Genomic DNA, 17997 nt, shown 5'->3' with positions numbered 1-17997 from the left:
GTTGAACCCCAGAAGCAATGCATTTGATTTCCTCAGGTGGGTTAGGGGGCCAAGGGGCCTGGGTAGGTCAGGCTCCTTCTGTCTCTTCTGAAGCACAGCTGACAAACTTGGAGTACCACCTTAAAAATAAGAAGTAATGGCAGGGAAAGACCCAAGGTACCTTATCAGAGTCTAGATTCAGAAATTTGTGGCCAAACTAAGTGGGGTTTTGGCAGATGATAATATAAATTCCTTTACAAAAGGCTGTTTTGCCCCATGGTGCAGAAGGATGATGAATATGGTACTGTAGCTGACAAAGCTGCAGAGAAAAAGAAACAGACTGAAAATAATTAAAAAAGAAAAAAAGTCAAAGATAACATGTACCAAGGTGGAAGGTTTTATTCAATCTAGAGCTCCACTTCTGGCTTCCAGGGCATCAGAAGGTATTCCACTTGCAGGCTTTGTATCTTCCAGCAACTTGTGTAATGCTGCGCCTCAGGCTACGTTGAGTAAGAAGGAGAGAGGGCGAGTGAGCAATCCAGAGTTAGTACAACAGAATGAACTCTTCCAATGCTTTCTGGCAAGTAAAGAAGTTGTGAACTCTGTTCAGGCAGAGGGTTTGCAAAGACATGACGCTGCGTGGGCAGCACAAGCCTGGGGGAGCGGGTACCCTTCTCACCACGGGCTGGAAGACCCTCCCCCGTACGCGGGGCAGAGCTCCCGGCCGTGTCCCTGTCCCTGTCCCTCCCTGTCCCTGTCCCTGTCCCTGTCCCTGTCCCTGTCTCTGCCAGGCTGGCCATCAGGTGGCGGCAGCACTCCAGTGCACGGCAGGAGCAACTCTTCCTTCATCTCTTCAGGGATGGGGATTTGTTTTCAGCCGGGCAAGATTTTCGAGTGCCGGGAGAAGAGGCGCAAATCACACGACTTCCTACTGAAAGCAAAAAGTCAGCTGAGGTCGGTCTGAAACGCAGACCACATCTTGGGTTGCACGGCATGGGAACTAAGCTGGTTTCAACGTCCAGCGTTCAGTGTCAGTCTAGCTAGACCAGCTGACAGAGGTGGAAAAAACAGGCAAATTTTCAGGTACATCAGGCTCTTCTCAGGTCATTGCTTGGGCTCATGTGTGACGAAAACATCTAGTTTTTCCAACCTGATCAGCTGATCTAATAAAAGATATTACTTGGCTTTACAAACCACACCTCAAACATACACTTAGGCCATCACAGGCTTTCTGTACACGAGCATTACAATATGGATGCAAACACGTAGTTGGTGGGAGGAAGAACCATCCTTCATTATAAACCTAAAAGAACCAAAGGAGACCCACGACTTTGTTAACAGAAGAAGCAGCATCTCATTGAGCAACTCTTTGCCAAAAGTGGAAATCAAAGAAGATCCTATTGTTTTGTTTATAGGTAACTCATTAGGCCCTTGCATGAAGCTGTATCCAACATAAACAAAGAACTATTTGAAAAATAGATGGAATATAGAGCCAGCCTTGTTAGAGTTTCATCCACACTGCTTATTTCCTGAACCAGATGCCTTGTGTGACCAGAGGTAAGTAAATGGCTAATTCTTCCTTCAGTTAAAAACAAACAAACAAAAAAGTACCTTTGGAAACAGGCAATTGGGTTCATCTTTCTAGCAAGGGATTCGAGATTTCGGGTTGTGTTCCTTACCTTGGCGAGAGCCTTGTCTCATGCAGAGGATGCACTTCCTCAGCTGTGGGGTTAAAACAATGATCAGAACCCCTACACCTCCAATACCAGCTGCCACAACACCAATGATGGTTCCAATGGATTCTTCTATACCAAACAAGCCTGTGGGAGAAGAGAAGGTAGAGGAACATAAAATGTCATCCAGGCAAACACATACAATGCAGCCAGCACTTCTTCTGCAGTGGCTGCAGAGGAAGCTACTTACTAAGATACCAATTGTGCTGATGTCTTGTCTGACATGCAGTCATGGGATTCTACATGGGACAGAGTGTATCGCTTTGTGGAATAATTGATTTTTTAAATTCCTTTGTAGGAAGCTGCTATACTTTCTCGGGATTTAGGGATAGAACAACCCCATGTCCCTAGTAATCGCTCTTAACAGCTGGATGCTATTGGGATGGCAAAAGATGCTGCTGCCTGAATGAATGGGCCTCATGCCTGTATGATGAATTTTCAAATGGAAAAAGAATACTTTGACAATTTTGAGAAAGTCACCAGTCTCCCTGTCTACCTCCAAAGGAGACAGCACCAGTGGGTGGGCAGAGCTCCATGCAAGTCCCTTCTATGATTCAACACTCTTTGGGAGTGCGGCATGGCAAAGATGGGATAATCCCATTTTCTTTCAGATAAGAGAACATCAGCATTATGGCTTTTTATTTGTCAGGACTGAAGGGTGATTCAGGAAGAGCCTTTGGTCAGGTGAGCACAGTCGGATTAACTGTTACAAGGGTTATGGGATGCAGCTTGGAAAGCATCCGTTCTGCAGTGTCGAGTCTGCCAGAGCAGGAGTGTCTCTTTAGAGAGAGGGAAACTGGCTGGACAATGGCACAAGACTGATCGGATCAGATGTTAAGTGACTGCCTCATACCCATGGTAGTCATTTTGCCGCGTGACTTACCCAGGAAGTATAATAAAAGAAAGGTTAAAAAGCCTCCAGTTTTATCTACAATAATCAGGCGTCCATTACCTATGTGGTTGTATTTAAACTTCACTAGAAAATTTGGACAGTTTTGCTACCATATTCACACACAGATTACAAGCAGGAGTAGCTGCTACTTTGTGCTACCTAGCCAAATGGATGGGTATCCAGAAGCTCACCAGTAAACCAGCTGTGGCTCATTGGTAAAAAAACCCCACTCCTCTCTTCTCACATACAGGGAGGTATCCTGTAGCTTAAACCCAGTTGTAAGGCTGCCCATTTCATCAGGAAAATGAAGGCAGTGAAGCTGCTGTAGATCCATTACTTAATTTATTTCAAAATATACATAATTTGCTTCCTGTAATGGACGAATTAAAAGTCAGCTAATTAATCCTTTTAATTTTAGATAAGCTTTTGGACAGTCTGGATTTGTGGCACTTCACACTTCCTTATGAATTGTATTTCTCCTATTCTCTTGTCCCTTTAATTCAGGCATAGTGAAGAAATTACATATGTCATCTCAGGAACACAGAAAGGCAATTACACTGGCCAGGACACAGACATTGCAAGAGTAATCTGCACTACTATGACACCAAGCCAACAAGAGACCCCATCAGACACATGACCAAGACCTTGCAGGGGGCAGAGTTTTCTTGCCTTGTTAGTGCCATGGTTTAAACTGGTTTTTATAAAAATTAGTAATGGAAGAACTCAGGCTCAAAATGGCAAAGGCTCAGTGAACCTCTGTGAGCTAGAAGCTTTGATAATGAATAGGGGGGGAACTACACTTGCGTAATTTACTCTTGACACAGACGGTGCTATTTTTTGTTAATTAGATAATAAGATAATAAACCTTTCAGATGTGTTGATTTGTTGGGACTGAAATGTGTTTAGCCTGCATAAAAAGGAAAGCTGCTTTGACATTTCCAGCTGGTAAAGGCAAAGTGAGTTATCTTCTTACTTAATATGCCTGGTGTCTATTTGTGAGGCTATGAAAACATAGCATGGCACTTTTAATGCAACTTTGATTTTAATGTGAATGAAGCTAAGCAGAAATTATATAATGTGAACCTCATGCTTATTGTGGGATTACTTCTGTCATCTAGATTTAAGGTATGAATATGCAAGACAGTGAGTTGGAGAGAAATAATGTCAGAAAGAAAGGAGTTTGAAGCTGTTGCCTAAGACAGAAAGTTGACACCTGTCACTCATGGGAGTTCTGCCAAACAGAGCTGTGAGTACAAGAGAACTTGTCTGACTGTTTCATTCTTGGCACTGACTTTTATTTTTGTGATAAAATTATTCCTTCTTTTTTTGGTTGTAAATGCCCCTCCTTATAATAATACCTGTGTGACTGTTTATAGAGGCAAGCCAATCAAAGTTAGCTGGCCTAATGAAAACAATGAGAAATGCTATAGAGAGCAGTTACACTCCGTGACACCAGGCCCTACCTGCTAGAGGCCAAATAGGCCAACTTCCCTCTTTCTGCAAGTGTGTAGACCAGCTTTGGAGGAGACAGAAGGAGAAAAGAAGTAAATAACATCAAATATTACCCAGAGCCCTCCTGATCCTGAGTTTCGTGCCATTTCCTGTCACCGCCTTCCCATCTGGAAGTGTAACCTCACAGAAATAAATACCATGGTCACTGGTTGTCACATTGAGGATCACCAGGGAAGCATCCCCATGGGACAAGTCTCCACTCATGAAAAACCTGGAGTTATTTGGCAAGACGGTCACATTGTTTTCTAGTAGGTCCATCTTCCCATTTTCATCTTCTTTGTACCACTTCACCATCAGGTCAGTGAGGGAGGGACGTCGTGCAGTGTTGAAGTGGCAATTCAAGACCACAGTTTCACCCTCTTTGGCTTTTTCCTTGGCTGGTGTTTGAGCCACCAAAAGGTGCCATGGTTCAGATGTTGTCAACAACAAAGGCTGTGCGATTATATGAGTTACAGCTGCATTCTCCTTGCTCACACTTCCACCACTAACACCAACATCTGTACCAGGAAAGAGAAAGAAGAGGAGGGTTGAGGGTGATGGGATGAGAAACTTTCTGGCTGCTCCTGACCTGTAATCAGTGCAAAGAACACCCCTGGAATTAAGACTTGAGCGTAGTCACTATTATGCTGATAGGGATGTTTTTCCTGCCTAGATTATGTTCACATGCATAGACACATATTTTCCTGATCCTCAGTTCCTTTCTACTGCTATATTAGAGGAAGATAATTGCCATTGTCCTATGGCTTTGGGTGAAATTTAGAGTCCATTCAGCCACATTTCCACCTGGCACACTAACCTCTTTCTTCCCAGCCCAAAAAGTCTCAGGACTTGATGTTCCTGCCTCAACTGCTTTTGAGGCAAAGCAAAATAAGCATTTACCCTTAAATGCAGGCAGCTCTGTTCTGACACGTACAGTGAATATGTGTGCATCCTAATGCACCTGCCTGCATCGCAAAACATAACGTGAACTTCTTAGAAGTTCTGGTATGCACTTCCAGTTTCAGGATAGGAAGTTTTGAAACTGCGGGAAGCATCTCCATTGACTGAACTCCCAACCGATGCTGTTAGCAACCTGCGGGATGGCACCTCAGCGTTCTGTGGCTATTGATACTGAGCACACTGGCACCAGTGAGTTTCCCTAGCATGATAACACTCTGCTCATGAAAGACAAAAAGAGATTGTATAATGCAGAAATTCCTGTACCAAGGGAAGCTCATGGTGAGAGGCACTGGCTGAAGTTTATTACATATCTGTTTTACAAATAGAGTGGGAAAGTACAAAGACGACACTTGATTTTCTGTTTGCCTAGCAGAAAGTTAGTCAAGTCATTCTGCCTGGGCAGCCCACTTTCTGTAAGTGTTGACAACTTTGAGTTGCTGTGAGTTTCAACATGGGAGTTTTGATAATTTCAGAGTTGTTGTGAAAACACTCAGCATATGAAATAGCCAACCCCATTTTGACAACCAACATCCTGCAGGACATGGAAGATGCACCTGAAGACACTGTCATACTACTATGTTTAAAATCAAGAGGCCTCTTGACAGTACACTGGGTTACATCTATTCTCTGTGAAGGGACCACATTGTCCTGCTACTCTTTGTTAGAAAAATATGGACAACATGCCTGTAGTAGAGATTTAAAGCTGCCTTTTCCCATGCAGCTGCTAATCATAGTATCGAACAGCCTTGAGCTAAGGGTAGTGTGTGTGGTTCTCATTTCTGGAAACAAGCTTGGGCTTGGAAGATGAGAGGAAGAGTTGCTGTCTCAAATCCCTAGCTGGAACACAAAGAGGGGAAAACAAACTCTTAAAAATAAGCCAACAGCAGTCACCAAGAAAGAGTTCGAACTATTTTTTTTTTTAAGTTTCTTCTGGTTTTTTATTTTCTTCAAGTGAAATAGTCCTCCTTCATGCTAGTTGGTAACCTCCCAAGCACTGCAGACCATCCCATGGTGAAGGTCTTGATTTTCCATAGTCTTGAGTCTTTCTTTGCCATCCCGAGGGTGTGAAATGCGATTGTCTGGGTCTGGTAAAACTTCACAATGACAATGGCCTGAATGCTCATGCACAATGTCTCAAGGCAATGGAAAACCAACCCCTTGAAGAGAGTCTGAGAGTTAGTTGAATGGCTCCTCTAGGGATGCTTATGTATAAAATGACAGTTGTATTCACATTTATTATTATTTACGACTCGTATGGGAGTAGCACTGACAATTTCTGTCAGACAGCACGGCCCTGTTGTTCTAAGCACCTTATAAAAGGATGGGGTGCAGAGCTTATAGTTTAAATATCAGATGACGGATAACTCATAGATGCAAAAATATAGACAATACAAGCCAGCTATGAAACTAGGCAACAACAAAGCATGTGAAAACCCTTCAGAGCTGTTTGGTGCTGTGTGTTTTTACCTCTAAGTAAAAATGTTGGTCTCATAACTGGAATACTGATCCATGGGCATTGGATGCCTGAGAATTAGGGACCTAAATATTATTGTAGTTCTGGATCCAGTCCGCTAAAATGAGTAGTCCTTATTAAAGACACTGGATGAAATATTATCCTCATGTTCATACATAATATTACCAATGAGCCCACTGGAGGTATGCGAGGGAAGCTGAGGTGCAGATTTTCCCTTTCCAGTTAGAACACACTATTTTGATGCAGTAGTCATAAAAGCTGAAGTATCTTGACAAGGTACTTTGATGAAGTACAAAGTATAGCTGAAATACCTGACAAAGCTGATGGTAACTTGATGTATTACAGCCTTTGTGCATCAAATATTCTGATGTGATAGACTTGGTTATTTGTTAGAGTGAATTTGAGCAGTTTTTTTCATGAGGACTCTCTTAAAATCTCTGTTCATTAACCATTGTCTCCACTGGATACTGCTGCTTTAGCTAGAGCAGTATGTGCTACTGCTATCTTGTTTTCAAGAAACAGCCACAGAATTTTTTCTGCACTATAGCTATTCCAGTGTCACACACCTGCAACAAAATTATAATTTTTATTCCTTTTAGTGAGGTAAAAGGTATCATTTTTTACACAGTCACTTAGTAGCATAGAGAACATAACCAAGCAGGAACAATGTGCTTTGATGTTGCGTCTGTTCATCATGAATTTTATTTGCATTTCCTATCATTAAATAACCAGTCTTTTAATCTGTGTTATCCCACATCTTTGATTAAATACATGCCATGTAACTTACAGCTAATTAGGAAAACCAAAATGCAAGAGGAGTAGGCTGTATTGTTTCACCCAGCTCTGTTTGGGGGTTTCACTGAGAAGGTCACAGCACAGCCTCTATTTTCCATTCTTCCTTTCTTTCTTTCTTTCTTTTTCTTTTGTAAGGTTGCAAAACTGGAACATACTAGTTCACTGGTATTCAAATACACAATGCTCTTATCATATTGGCATCTGGGAGCATACCATGCCAAATGCCTTGTTGACTCTGCTTCAAAGCTCTTTTTATGTCAATCGCTTCATTAGCAGAGTGATGTGTAGGTCCCCTCTCATGTGGGCTGTTGGGCTCAGTCCCCGATGGAGAGGAATGCAGAGCTTTTTCGTGAAAGCACTTGAGCTAGACAGGGTACAGAGAAATACAGCATGGCTGACCTTGTCTTGACCTGGAAAAATGATTAGATGATCTAATAGGTCATTGTCATATGAAGTCGGTAGTTCATGGCCAGTTTTCAGCCATGAGGGGAGAAAGCTCTCTGGGACTCCCTGTAATGTGACAATGTGCTCCACATTTGGCAGTACTAATAGGAGACCTACTAAGCTACCAGCCTTCCCTGTACGTAAACTGCAGGTTGATACTTTTCCATGTAAGGCCATATCGTTGGCTGTGAACACTACACACGACAGACTAGAGGAGGAGTGGTGACAAAAGGAAAGAATAAAATATACCTGTGCTCTCCTCCGGTCCTGGAGCCTCTAACTCACACTTTGGTGCTGTAGTAAACCCAAGCAGCCTTGCAAGCTTCTTCTGCCGCTGCCAACAGCATCAGGGAACCAAAATGGTGGGTGGAGGTCAGTGCAAAATTTGACCTTTCTCGTTGAGCCTCTTCTCTTTTATTCACACTCAACAGATGGAGGGGAGGTTGAGGGCAAAGAGGACTCAATTTCCAGCCCACATAAAAATCCTCTCTTGCTAGAATGACTGTCTTTCAGATGATTTTATTGGCTTTAGAGCTCAACTTCACACTCAGCTGGTGCCATAAGGGTCCTCTACAAGCTGTATCCAGCTCCCAGTTGTCTACGACTAAATGGTCAATGAGTGCACGTTGCTCCTCTTAATTCATAAGACTTTTGCCCTGGTCTGAGGTTGGCTTTCACAAATGGTTGTGAATAACTACCTTGTGACGATAACTGGTTGCTAATACATCAGAGAACCAAAATAGAAATGAAGCTTCTAGCAGTGATGATACACAGCCCTTCTTCTTGAAAATGATAGGCAAATATACACTTCCTGAACATTTCTATTAACTAAATAGGAATGTATCTACAAAGAAAAGCATGCTTTAGTGCAGTGCACAATACTACATACAGTTTTCCTGCATCCTGAGGAAGCCCTCAGTGGAAAGTTGCTTTTAGAAAAACAATGAAAGAACTTCTTAAGCCAGACTCTAGGAATAAGCTATATTTCTTCTAATTAAGGAATGTGGTTTAGTACTCACCCACCAGCAAGTAGAGGATGAATGAAGACACTGCAGATCTATAGAGCTTCTCAATGTGCTGGCTCATAGTTGCTGAAGAATAAGGTCTCACCGTCTCTCCCTCCGGTAGTACGGACAAAAAAATATGTGTGTGTTATTGCAACAGGACCTTGCATTCTGCCCAGTGAATGTCACACTTACTAAAGTTACCACAGCTTCGAGCTCTGCCTGCTGCCTGGATGACAGCCACGTTTGAAGTGACAACAATGACTTCCCGGGGGCTGTTCTGATCTCTCCCAGAGAAGATGCCGAAAACACTTTAAGAGAAGAGCAAAGATAATCCATTATTTTTTGCTTAGGCCTTGTATAATCCAGAACTCTGGGTTGAGTACAGAATATCCAGATATTCAAAAGGAGATCTCTCTTCTGATGAAGGCCTTGCTAGAGAAGGTGAGAAGGGAAAGAGCATTGGCTTCATTTTCTGAGCAGCCGGACCCTTATCGTCCTTATGCGCCATGAAAGGAAGTTATAGGTATTGAGTGTCTTTGTGCTTATACACACACTGTGTTTATAGGTAAAATGTATTCCCCAAAGTATTTTTTTTAGTGCATTCCTTATTTGCCAAAAGCTGATTACTTAAACTCCATTAAGTAAAACTCATCTATGCCACCGGGGGGAGGGGAAAACTGCTGAAGCGGGTGGCCTGTCAGCAGAATTACCAGGTGTGCTCTGGCACGGAAAGTCTGGATTTACACAAAGGTACATACACAGGCAGCACTGCTCTGTGGGAAGAGCTCCAGCAGCCCCAAACCCTCACCTGTGGCTGTGACAACCTTGAAGTGCACCCCCCATCCTTAGCAGAACAAAGGACCTTGTTATGCCTTAAACGTCTGGTTTTTGCTACTTTGGGAGGAAAAGATAGATGATGCCTCGTCTTATCTTTCCCAAAGTTTTATGGCCAGGGAGGCAGACACCTTGTAAGGTAAGGGCAATTAACAGTGTTGCTGTGAAAGGCCTCACGGCCTAATTGGGATGATAGAGATGAACCATCTGTCGGACAGCCAACTACCGGAAGAAACCACGAACAAACAGCTACCCCTGACGGACAAAACAACTCACTTCTGGCCAGTACTGTGAACTTTCCCCTAGTTTGAAGACCCCAGACCCATTTCCAGAAGAGTCTTCCTAATTAGCATGAAGAGCAAGCAGAGGGAGGAGATGAACCGCCCTCTCCTATCTCACACGTAAATGAACTGGGTTATAAAACAACCTCACGTATGATATGGGTTGGTGGCGTGTAAATCTTCAACGCATCCCCCCCCCCAGAGGTCGTCGTGAGACCGATGTACCTGTGGAGTGGTGATATCTTCCTCTCTCTCTCTCTCTCTCCCTTTCTCTTTCTGATGTCTTAGTTTTCCTTCTCTCTCTCTCTTTCTTTTTCTTGAACATACAAAAGTAATACCATTGTAAGTTCTGCTGCTAGAGTCTTGTTAAGTTTTGCATTACAGTTACTAATTGTTGCCAATCTACCGTTTTTAGAAGGGCTTTTGCAGTCAATGTATTGATAAGTTTCGTGTTACTATAACATACTTTTGCCAAGCCACTAATCGCCGTAATTTGTATACCACCATGTGCTTTTAGTAAATTCATAATTGGACCCCCAGAGTGATTGTCTGTCATTCACTTCGCATTGCCGCACAGAATTACCCGGAGTTAACTCACACCTGATCTCATCTGTTGAGTCAGGGCGCATGTCGCGTTCAGAGTTAACTCATCCCTCATCCCATCTGTTGGGACAGGACAGTGGCATCCAGCCCTGCCGGCTGTGTTATTGCTGTACCAAGCACCTGCCACTCTCCCTGGCTGGCTGACTCCGTTACCCTCAGATAGGGGATTAGGGATTACAGCAGACTTTATCAAACAATTTTGCTTATCTCTAGGACTCTTCAGATAATGGAATTGTACTTAAGTATCCAGTAAAGACTCAATTCCACATTTGTTAAAACACAAAGCACAATTCAGCTGAGAGAGGCACAAGCATTTCTGCCCCCTTTTTTTTTTTTCTTTTTCCTGTATTTGAAAGCAAAAAGGACCTCCCAAAAGCCCCATCACACCATGAGGAAATCTGTCATCATGCTACTGTCATATGGCTTTCTTGAATGTGTTTTAGTACATTCTGTGATCTGCACCTTTGCATGTGGATGCTCCACAATAACTATTTCAAGAAATTCCACATCTGATTTGCAAAACTCCGCTGAATAAACAATGTCAAGAGGAACAAACCATTCCTTGAGCTTGTTAGTTTGGCTTTGATGTGGTGTCACTGGTATCAGTGAAAGCAGGACAGGCTAGAGGGAGTATGGCTAAAGGAACTTAAAAAGCAAATATATCTTTTCTGAAATGAGCCGGGGGAGTGGGGAGACTTGGGATTACTGGGCAGGAATCACTCCGAAGTAAATTATATGTTAAGCATGCAAGTGGGACCAAGTGCAGAACAACACAGGACTTCAGTAGAAAGCTGGAAGGTCGATTGTGAGGATCTTCTGAAGAAAGTACTGCCAAAGTGTTAGTGAGCAAAACCAAAGTATCTATGAAAGGAAAAAGAGTCAAAAACAGCAAGGAGTTTGAGAAGGGAATAACCAGTAAAGTCAAAAGCACCTGGCAGATCAAGAGGAGCTGGGACTGAGTTACTGGCTTAGAGTACTGGCCACAACCGCATGTCAGAGAAGTCAGAGTGGGAAGGTGGAGCTGGACCCAAAGGCATTCCAAACAGTGTCTGTTTTAAACCCACGTATTTGATGTGTTTCTAAAAAGACCTTCAAGTGTGTTGTGATGGAAATACTGCCATTGTTCCAGCAAATGCTGTTTATGTTCATTTCATCCTGTAGTAGCAATTCTCTTGTGAACCCTGCATTAAACAGGACATGCCTGAGCAAAACTGCCAGGTCAGCCGGCTTTTAACAGAGGGAATACAAAAGGGTTTCAGTGTTGCTGGCAGCCAGCAGCTGAACATGAAGTTTCTCCCACTTGGATAATCCAGTAAGATTCAGAGAGATTCTCAACTTTTGGACAAAAAAGAAAAGTAAACTAGTCCCTTGAGTGTTGTTGAGAAAAGCCTGAAAAATTTGAGTTTCAGAGGTCCAAATCAAGAAAGCAAGCAACAAAACCTAAGTAAAACACACATTTGTTTTTACACTTTACTGTAAATTTTGGAGATGGTGGTGTTACAGCAATCATGTCTGGGCTGTTGGCTAGAAGGGGACACCAGCCCCAGAGACTTCTGGCACCTTTGCTAATGTATCAGCAGACGGGCTCAGAGGTGTCCCTTCAGGAAGAGCCTCATGCCATTTTCTGGGGAAGCGGTGAGGGAAAAGGGAAATCAGGAAGAAACAGCACCGTCACACCAGGCTGCTTCTACTCCACCTTCCCTTGGCTATCCAGCTGTCTATTCCTTTTCATTGTCTACCAGCCAGCCACCCAGCAAGGTAGAGGTTTCTTTTCATGTCACAGGGCTTTTTTTTTCTTCTTTTTTTTCCTGCAAGGTGTCCTGAGGGCACAAATCTGCAAGCCATCATTGCTCCAGTTGTATCCTCTGATTTGAGGGGCACTGTTTTGTGCTGTCTAACTTGGAGCCCAACTTTTCACACCCCTGGTTGCTCGCAGCTTGCGCAGAAAACACTTAGAATCATAGAAATTTTTTGGTTGGAAAAGACTCTCAAGATCATCAAGTCCAAACATGAACCTGACACTGTCACTAAACCATGTCCCCAAGAACCTCATCTACATGTCTTTTAAGCATCTCCAGGGATAGTGACTCCGCCACTTTCCTGAGCAGCACGTTGCAACACTTGACGATCTTTTCCATGAATAAATTTTTCCTAATATCCAATCTGAACCTTCCCTGGCACAACTTGAGGCCATTCCCTCTTGTCCTATTGCCTGTTACCTGGGAGAAGAGACCAACCCCCTCCATGCTGCAACCTCCTGTCAGGTAGCTGTAGACAGCGATCAGGTCTCCCCTCAGCCTCCTTTTCTCCAGGCTGAACAGCCCCAGTTCCCTCAGGCGCTCCTCATCAGCCTTGTGCTGCGGACCCCCCACCAGCTCCGCCGCCCCTCTTGGCGCTGCTCAGCAGCTTTGGAAGCCGGAGCCTGCGTTCCCGGAGGTGACACCCCCACCGCTGACTTCCGCTATTTCACCCCATGCCCTGTTCGGCCCGCACCGCAGCGGGGCGGAGGCCTCCGCCAGCCCCCCCGCACGCACCCGGGGGCAGGGCGGCCCAGCCCCGTCCGTGCGGGGTTTGGCCCTGGGCGGCCCCTCAGGGCGCGACTTCCCCCGGCAGGGCGGCGCGGCGGCAGCGCTGGCAGGCCCGGGGCGCCCCAGCAACGCGCAGCGGAGGGCGGGCTTCCCTTCCCCTCTCTCCCCCTAGGTGTCCCCCTGGAGCGGCCGCTCGGCGGCATTTTCCACTGCACCCCAAACCCCCCTCGTCAGATTTAGGAACCGCTTTTTCTGCCCGGACGCTGTTTAATCCGCTGCCGGGGCTGTGCGCAGGGGGAGGGCGGCGGGGCGGGGGGCTTCCCCTCAGGAGGGAGGCAGATAACGCCGCCCCCCCCCCACCCCCCCACGCAGCCAGGAGTTTTCCCTGCTACAGTCCTCAAACTTTCCACCGGCTCTGAAGCTTCGCAATTAACCCTTTTGGAAACCGCCGAGGCGCTTCTCGAGCTGGCCGAGGAGGCGATCAGAGGCGCCGCGGCCCTCCCCGTCCCCCCTCACGGCTTCCCCCTCCTCAGAAGCGGCGGCACCGCTCGCCCTTGGCAACTGCCTCGAGTCGGCGGCCCAGCCGGCGCCTGCCCCTTTAAATGGCGGCCGCGGCCCCGACGTGCGCCCCGCTGAGGCAGTTAGCGGGCGCCGCGCCGCCCTCGCCCCCTTCCATGGTAAGCGCTGCGGTCTGCGTGCTCCCCGCCAGCCCTCGCCCGCCTCTCCGGTGGGCTCCATGCCCCCGGCCGCTGCCCCGCCGCGGGCCGCCGCCTCACCGACCCCCCCGGCGAGCCGGCCGCTGGCGGCGGGCTGCGCAGGTAGGTGCGGGAGGCGGGAAGCCCCGCTCCTTCACCCGGCGGTCGGGACGGCCGGGCCGAGGCCGCGGGGCTGCCCCGGAGGCCCGGCGGCCGGGTGGCCCCGCGGGCAGCGCTAGGAAGCACCGCCCTGGGGTGTGGGGTGGCCGCGGTCAGCCCCGCTGCTACCACCGTCCTCCCCGAAAGTTTTTTTGGGGCGAGGCGGGCGCGGCCGGGGGGGGTGGCAGCGGCCCTCTGGGCCCGCGAAGCGCCGGCGCTGTGGGCTCCCGGTGAGGAGGGGCGGGCGGCGCCCCGCGGGGTTGCTGTGGGCCGCGGAGGGAGGGTCTGGGCTCCCGGCTGCCCAGAGCCGCCGGGTGAGACACCCAGCCGCGGGGCGGCTTTGGGGCTGCTGTGGCAGTCGCTGAACTCCGGTGATGTGGTGGGTCGGGAGCGTCCCTCTCGTGGCATTAGCGCGTCTGTCTGTCTGGAGAAAAGGAGAGTGAGGGGAGACCTCCTCACTCTCTAGAACTACCTGAAAGGAGGTTGTAGCATGGAGGGTGTTTGTCTCCTAAGTAGCAAATGATAGGATGAGAGGAAACGGCCTCAAGTTGTGCCAGGGAAGGTTCACATTGGATATTAGGAAAAAATTCTTAACGGAAAGGGTTGTAAACCTCTGGAACAGGCTGCCCAGGGGAGTGGTGGAGTCACCATCCCTGGAGATGTTTAAAAGACGCATAGATGAGGTTCTTAGGGACATGGTTTAGTGCTAGAGTTAGGTTATGATTGGACTTGATGATCTTAGGGGTCTGTTCCAACTGAAAAGATTCCATGATTCTATAAGCCGGGGTGGTGAGCAGCAACTGGTGGAAGTTGCAGCGAGTCTGTGTGTTTGTGTGGAAAGCCTCTGGAGAGAAGCCCCTTCTCTCACACCACACAGCCTGGGGTGTCTCTGCTTTCTGCCTCACCCCCTTGTCTTTTCTCAAGTGCCTTCAGCCTGGGCCATGGACTTGGCTGGAGCCTGGGAGCAGCACTGACCTGCTGGCACGGAGTGTTTGCACCCCTGACTAGCTGTGGGCATGCATGTGTGCCAACATCAGTCCAGTTTTGTGTCACTCTGGACTCGAAATTCAGCTTTGTGTATCATTGACGGATCCAGTAGTACAGGCAGTGTAAGTTAATGGTTAGGGCCCTGGACTGGTTTTGTCCCAGTTTGTTAGGTAGCGTGGGACAAGTGTCCTTCTGTGGTTGTTTCCCTTCTTAAAGTAAAACTGACCCCTCAGGTGAAGAGTATTGATATCAAGGGAGATAGCTACAGAAGAGTGCTTATCTGTATAAGCAATATGAGTAGAACTATTTGCCTATGAAGTGTTGCGCTCGTGTTTGTATATGACAACATAGACGATTTATAGTTCAACTAATATAAAGTATAAATATTTGATGTATTTGTATTATAATAATATATGTCAATCCTCTGGTAAATGCCACACCTGCATGACCTTTCTCAAGTTTTGAAAGTTCCCACAGATTCTAGAGACGTGCTGCATGTTGCGCACTGATATCTCATGTTGATGTTACTCTAGCTCTAAATGTCTGTGCAGCTTCAATGTGCAAGTTGAGGAGCTGCTGCAAAAATAAAATACTCCGATAAAAATGTAAGTAATAATTGAGTATAGTATACTCTGGAAAAAATGTAAAATCAGTGAAAAGCCTGTTGGTGGGAACTGTTTACATGCCACTCACCTCAGTGAAACTAGCATGTCAAGTTTTGTGTAATATATAGTTATTAAATGGATTAACCATGTTCTTATTTCACCTTTCTCCGTCGTTGAATTACATACCTTGCTTCTTTGTTCACAGGAAGTTCATGAAGTGGATCATGGTATTATTAGCCAGCTGCTTGCTGATTCAGAGGAGAGTCTTAGTTCGTGTACAGAGAAAATGCAGGGTCCTGCTCAATACAGCTGGAGTGCTGACTGGAGCTTTTGGGTAATGTGTTTTTCTTCTAACTTGTATTTTATTTATAATATATGTATATTTTAATGTGTATATTTGTGTATACGTACTAGCTTTATATCCACAGTTCTCAAGTTGCCTTGTAGTCATGAATTAGTAAACTGCTCTCCACCCATGTAGTGAGATAGGTAATTTTATCATTATTAGCCTACTAAAGTGTAAGCTGAGACTGAGGGAGGGTGAAGTTGTTTACCTGATGTCACATATCAAATTAGTGACAGGACTTATGGCTTCTGTGCCCATTCCTGTCTCCTAGTTCCTCGAATGGCTCATTAACCTATGCAATGTCTCTTTATGCCTTTAGAAATACATTGTTGATGCTTTTTAACAGTAAGGGCTGAATTTGGATTCTCAGTGTTCTTCTGATGTGCTTTCCTATTCTCTGTTTTTTGTCAAGTGAACACATTTGTTTTCCATGAGAATAAATAAACTTCCTGTGTTCCGTGTAAAGAATGGGATTTGTGAATAAGAAGGGCAGAAAGGAGGGGTCTAATTTTGCCCCTCTCCAGGGAGATCCCTTGCTGAAAGCGGAAGGTGTAATAATACATGCTGTCTTTAACACTCTTCTCATGCTTTTGGTGGATTTTTTTTTTTTAATGCTACGAGAGAATGTAAAGCTAAGGGCGTTAGAGCATATGTTTTACTGTTAGTTTGGTGAATGGATTGCTGCTGTTAGATGGGGAAGGGGAACAATTGTGCATGCAGCCACAGGCAGGGTAATGCCTGGTCTTGTGAGAGACTTAGATTCCCTTCCTCACAGCTCTGACAGTCTGACTCAGGTTCTGCATCAGGTGGCCTCAGTAAATTGGTGTGCTTCAGCTTGTGCATAGGAACATCATCTGGACTACTGTGTCCTTGTCCTGGTGAGGTCATCAGAATGTTCACTGTGCTCAGAAGGTAAAAGATTAAGTAATTAGCAAAGGCCATAGTGAATGAATCTGTGGCAGAGGTGTAAGAAGAACTGGGGGATCAGATTTCCCACCTCTTTATTTATAAATCTAGCTTCTATGTCTTTTCATCCCTCCTGTTCAAAGTAAGCAGATGTCCTAATGGTCAGAACATTGATTTTGCATCTCAGGCCCTAGCTTAAAATTCCCCCAAAATGCACGTGTACTTTTAAAATGAGCAACGATCTGGTGCCAATGGAAAAGGGACAGGGTGAATGAATCCTGGCAGATTGTAGAATTGTGTTGCTAGAGAGTAAGTGCTTGGATGGTTCGGTATTTTTTCCACTGTTCCTACAGTGACAAAGGCAGTACAGGTCTGTTCTGCCTGTGCCCGGCTGTAACACTGCGCTTGAGTCAATAGCAAATCAGGCTGCGCAGACATTGTAGCTACCAGCAATGCTCTCATTAGATGGCAAATCAGATTCTGTAAACTAACTCTTGATGATTTGTATACAACTGTTAATGCAGTTAGCATTTTATGTGAGGAAGAAACCTGGTTAGGTCTTGGGTTCAGTTTGTTTGACTTGCAGTTAGCAACTCAGTCTTTCCTTCATAAGCTTGGCAGTCTAAAAGTCACTAAAGTATAATATGTGAAGGATATAACTGTGTTATTGGCTTTGCATTTTTACATTTGAGACACATGCTGAAGGTTAGAAGTTTATTTGAACAGGACTTCAGGCATGTGTAGTGAGGATATTGTGTGTCCTTATAGTGCCACTTTGTTCTTCTCATAGTAACACATGCCTGTAACTTCAAGGGAGTGGAATTCTTCAGTGCAGTTGCAGCCGCGAACAGAGTGTGAGGTATTCTCCACTATGATTAAATGCTTGCCTTCTGTCCATGATTTATAACTTTATGACCTCAGTATTTGTTTGAAGTTAGTATTTATCTCATTCTGCAAATATGACCTTGCTGCTGAAACAAAGGAATTGTGTAAATACTTGCCTCTTGCAAGATAGCGCTGTGGCTTGTAAAGTTCTAGCTATACCGTTTATATCACTGATCAGTTTTCAAAACCTTTATCAGTCTAGTTATAGGAGACCATGGTACTCATATTCACAGCCTCAAGGGGACTGAACTTAGAAGTAGCAAGAGGTAGGAAGTCACAAATTCAAGGCAAAAATTAAGGTCTTCTAATTAAAACATGATGTCACTGGCATCTTTCTCTGTTCTTCTAGACAGAAAATGTGTGTTAATAACTTGCATGCTTGATGATCAGCTG

At 45.5% G+C, this 17997-nt stretch overlaps 2 protein-coding genes across 11 annotated transcripts in view; one reads left to right on the top strand and one right to left on the bottom strand.

Annotated features, from left to right (window-relative positions):
* Positions 1–353: 353 nt before the first annotated feature.
* Positions 354–8976, bottom strand: LOC135985152 (synaptogenesis protein syg-1-like). Its single transcript, XM_065628166.1, has 4 exons — positions 8788–8976; positions 4170–4613; positions 1659–1799; positions 354–479 (listed from the first exon to the last, which is right to left on the bottom strand). Exons 1-4 carry the CDS (start codon positions 8852–8854, stop codon positions 475–477), a joined length of 657 nt encoding a protein of 218 aa, XP_065484238.1. The 5' UTR covers positions 8855–8976; the 3' UTR covers positions 354–474.
* Positions 8977–13195: 4219 nt separating this feature from the next.
* Positions 13196–17997, top strand: part of GRAMD1C (GRAM domain containing 1C) — a 56377-nt gene continuing 51575 nt past the window's right edge. For 2 of the 10 annotated variants that reach the window (XR_010607240.1, XM_065647787.1), the window contains exons 1-2: positions 13196–13698; positions 15673–15801. Coding sequence is in view for 7 of the 10 variants with exons in the window: in XM_065647787.1 (XP_065503859.1) it covers positions 13624–13698; positions 15673–15801 (204 nt within the window). In the remaining 3 variants the exon portion in view is untranslated. Of the gene's footprint in view, positions 13840–14022; positions 14106–15672; positions 15802–17997 lie in introns of those variants that run through there. The other 8 variants (XR_010607237.1, XM_065647762.1, XM_065647807.1 and 5 more) reach the window with 6 other exon arrangements.

Source organism: Caloenas nicobarica, chromosome 1 (genome assembly GCF_036013445.1).
Source record: "Caloenas nicobarica isolate bCalNic1 chromosome 1, bCalNic1.hap1, whole genome shotgun sequence".
NCBI lineage: Eukaryota > Metazoa > Chordata > Aves > Columbiformes > Columbidae > Caloenas > Caloenas nicobarica.
This window is presented reverse-complemented; position numbering and strand designations above follow the sequence as displayed.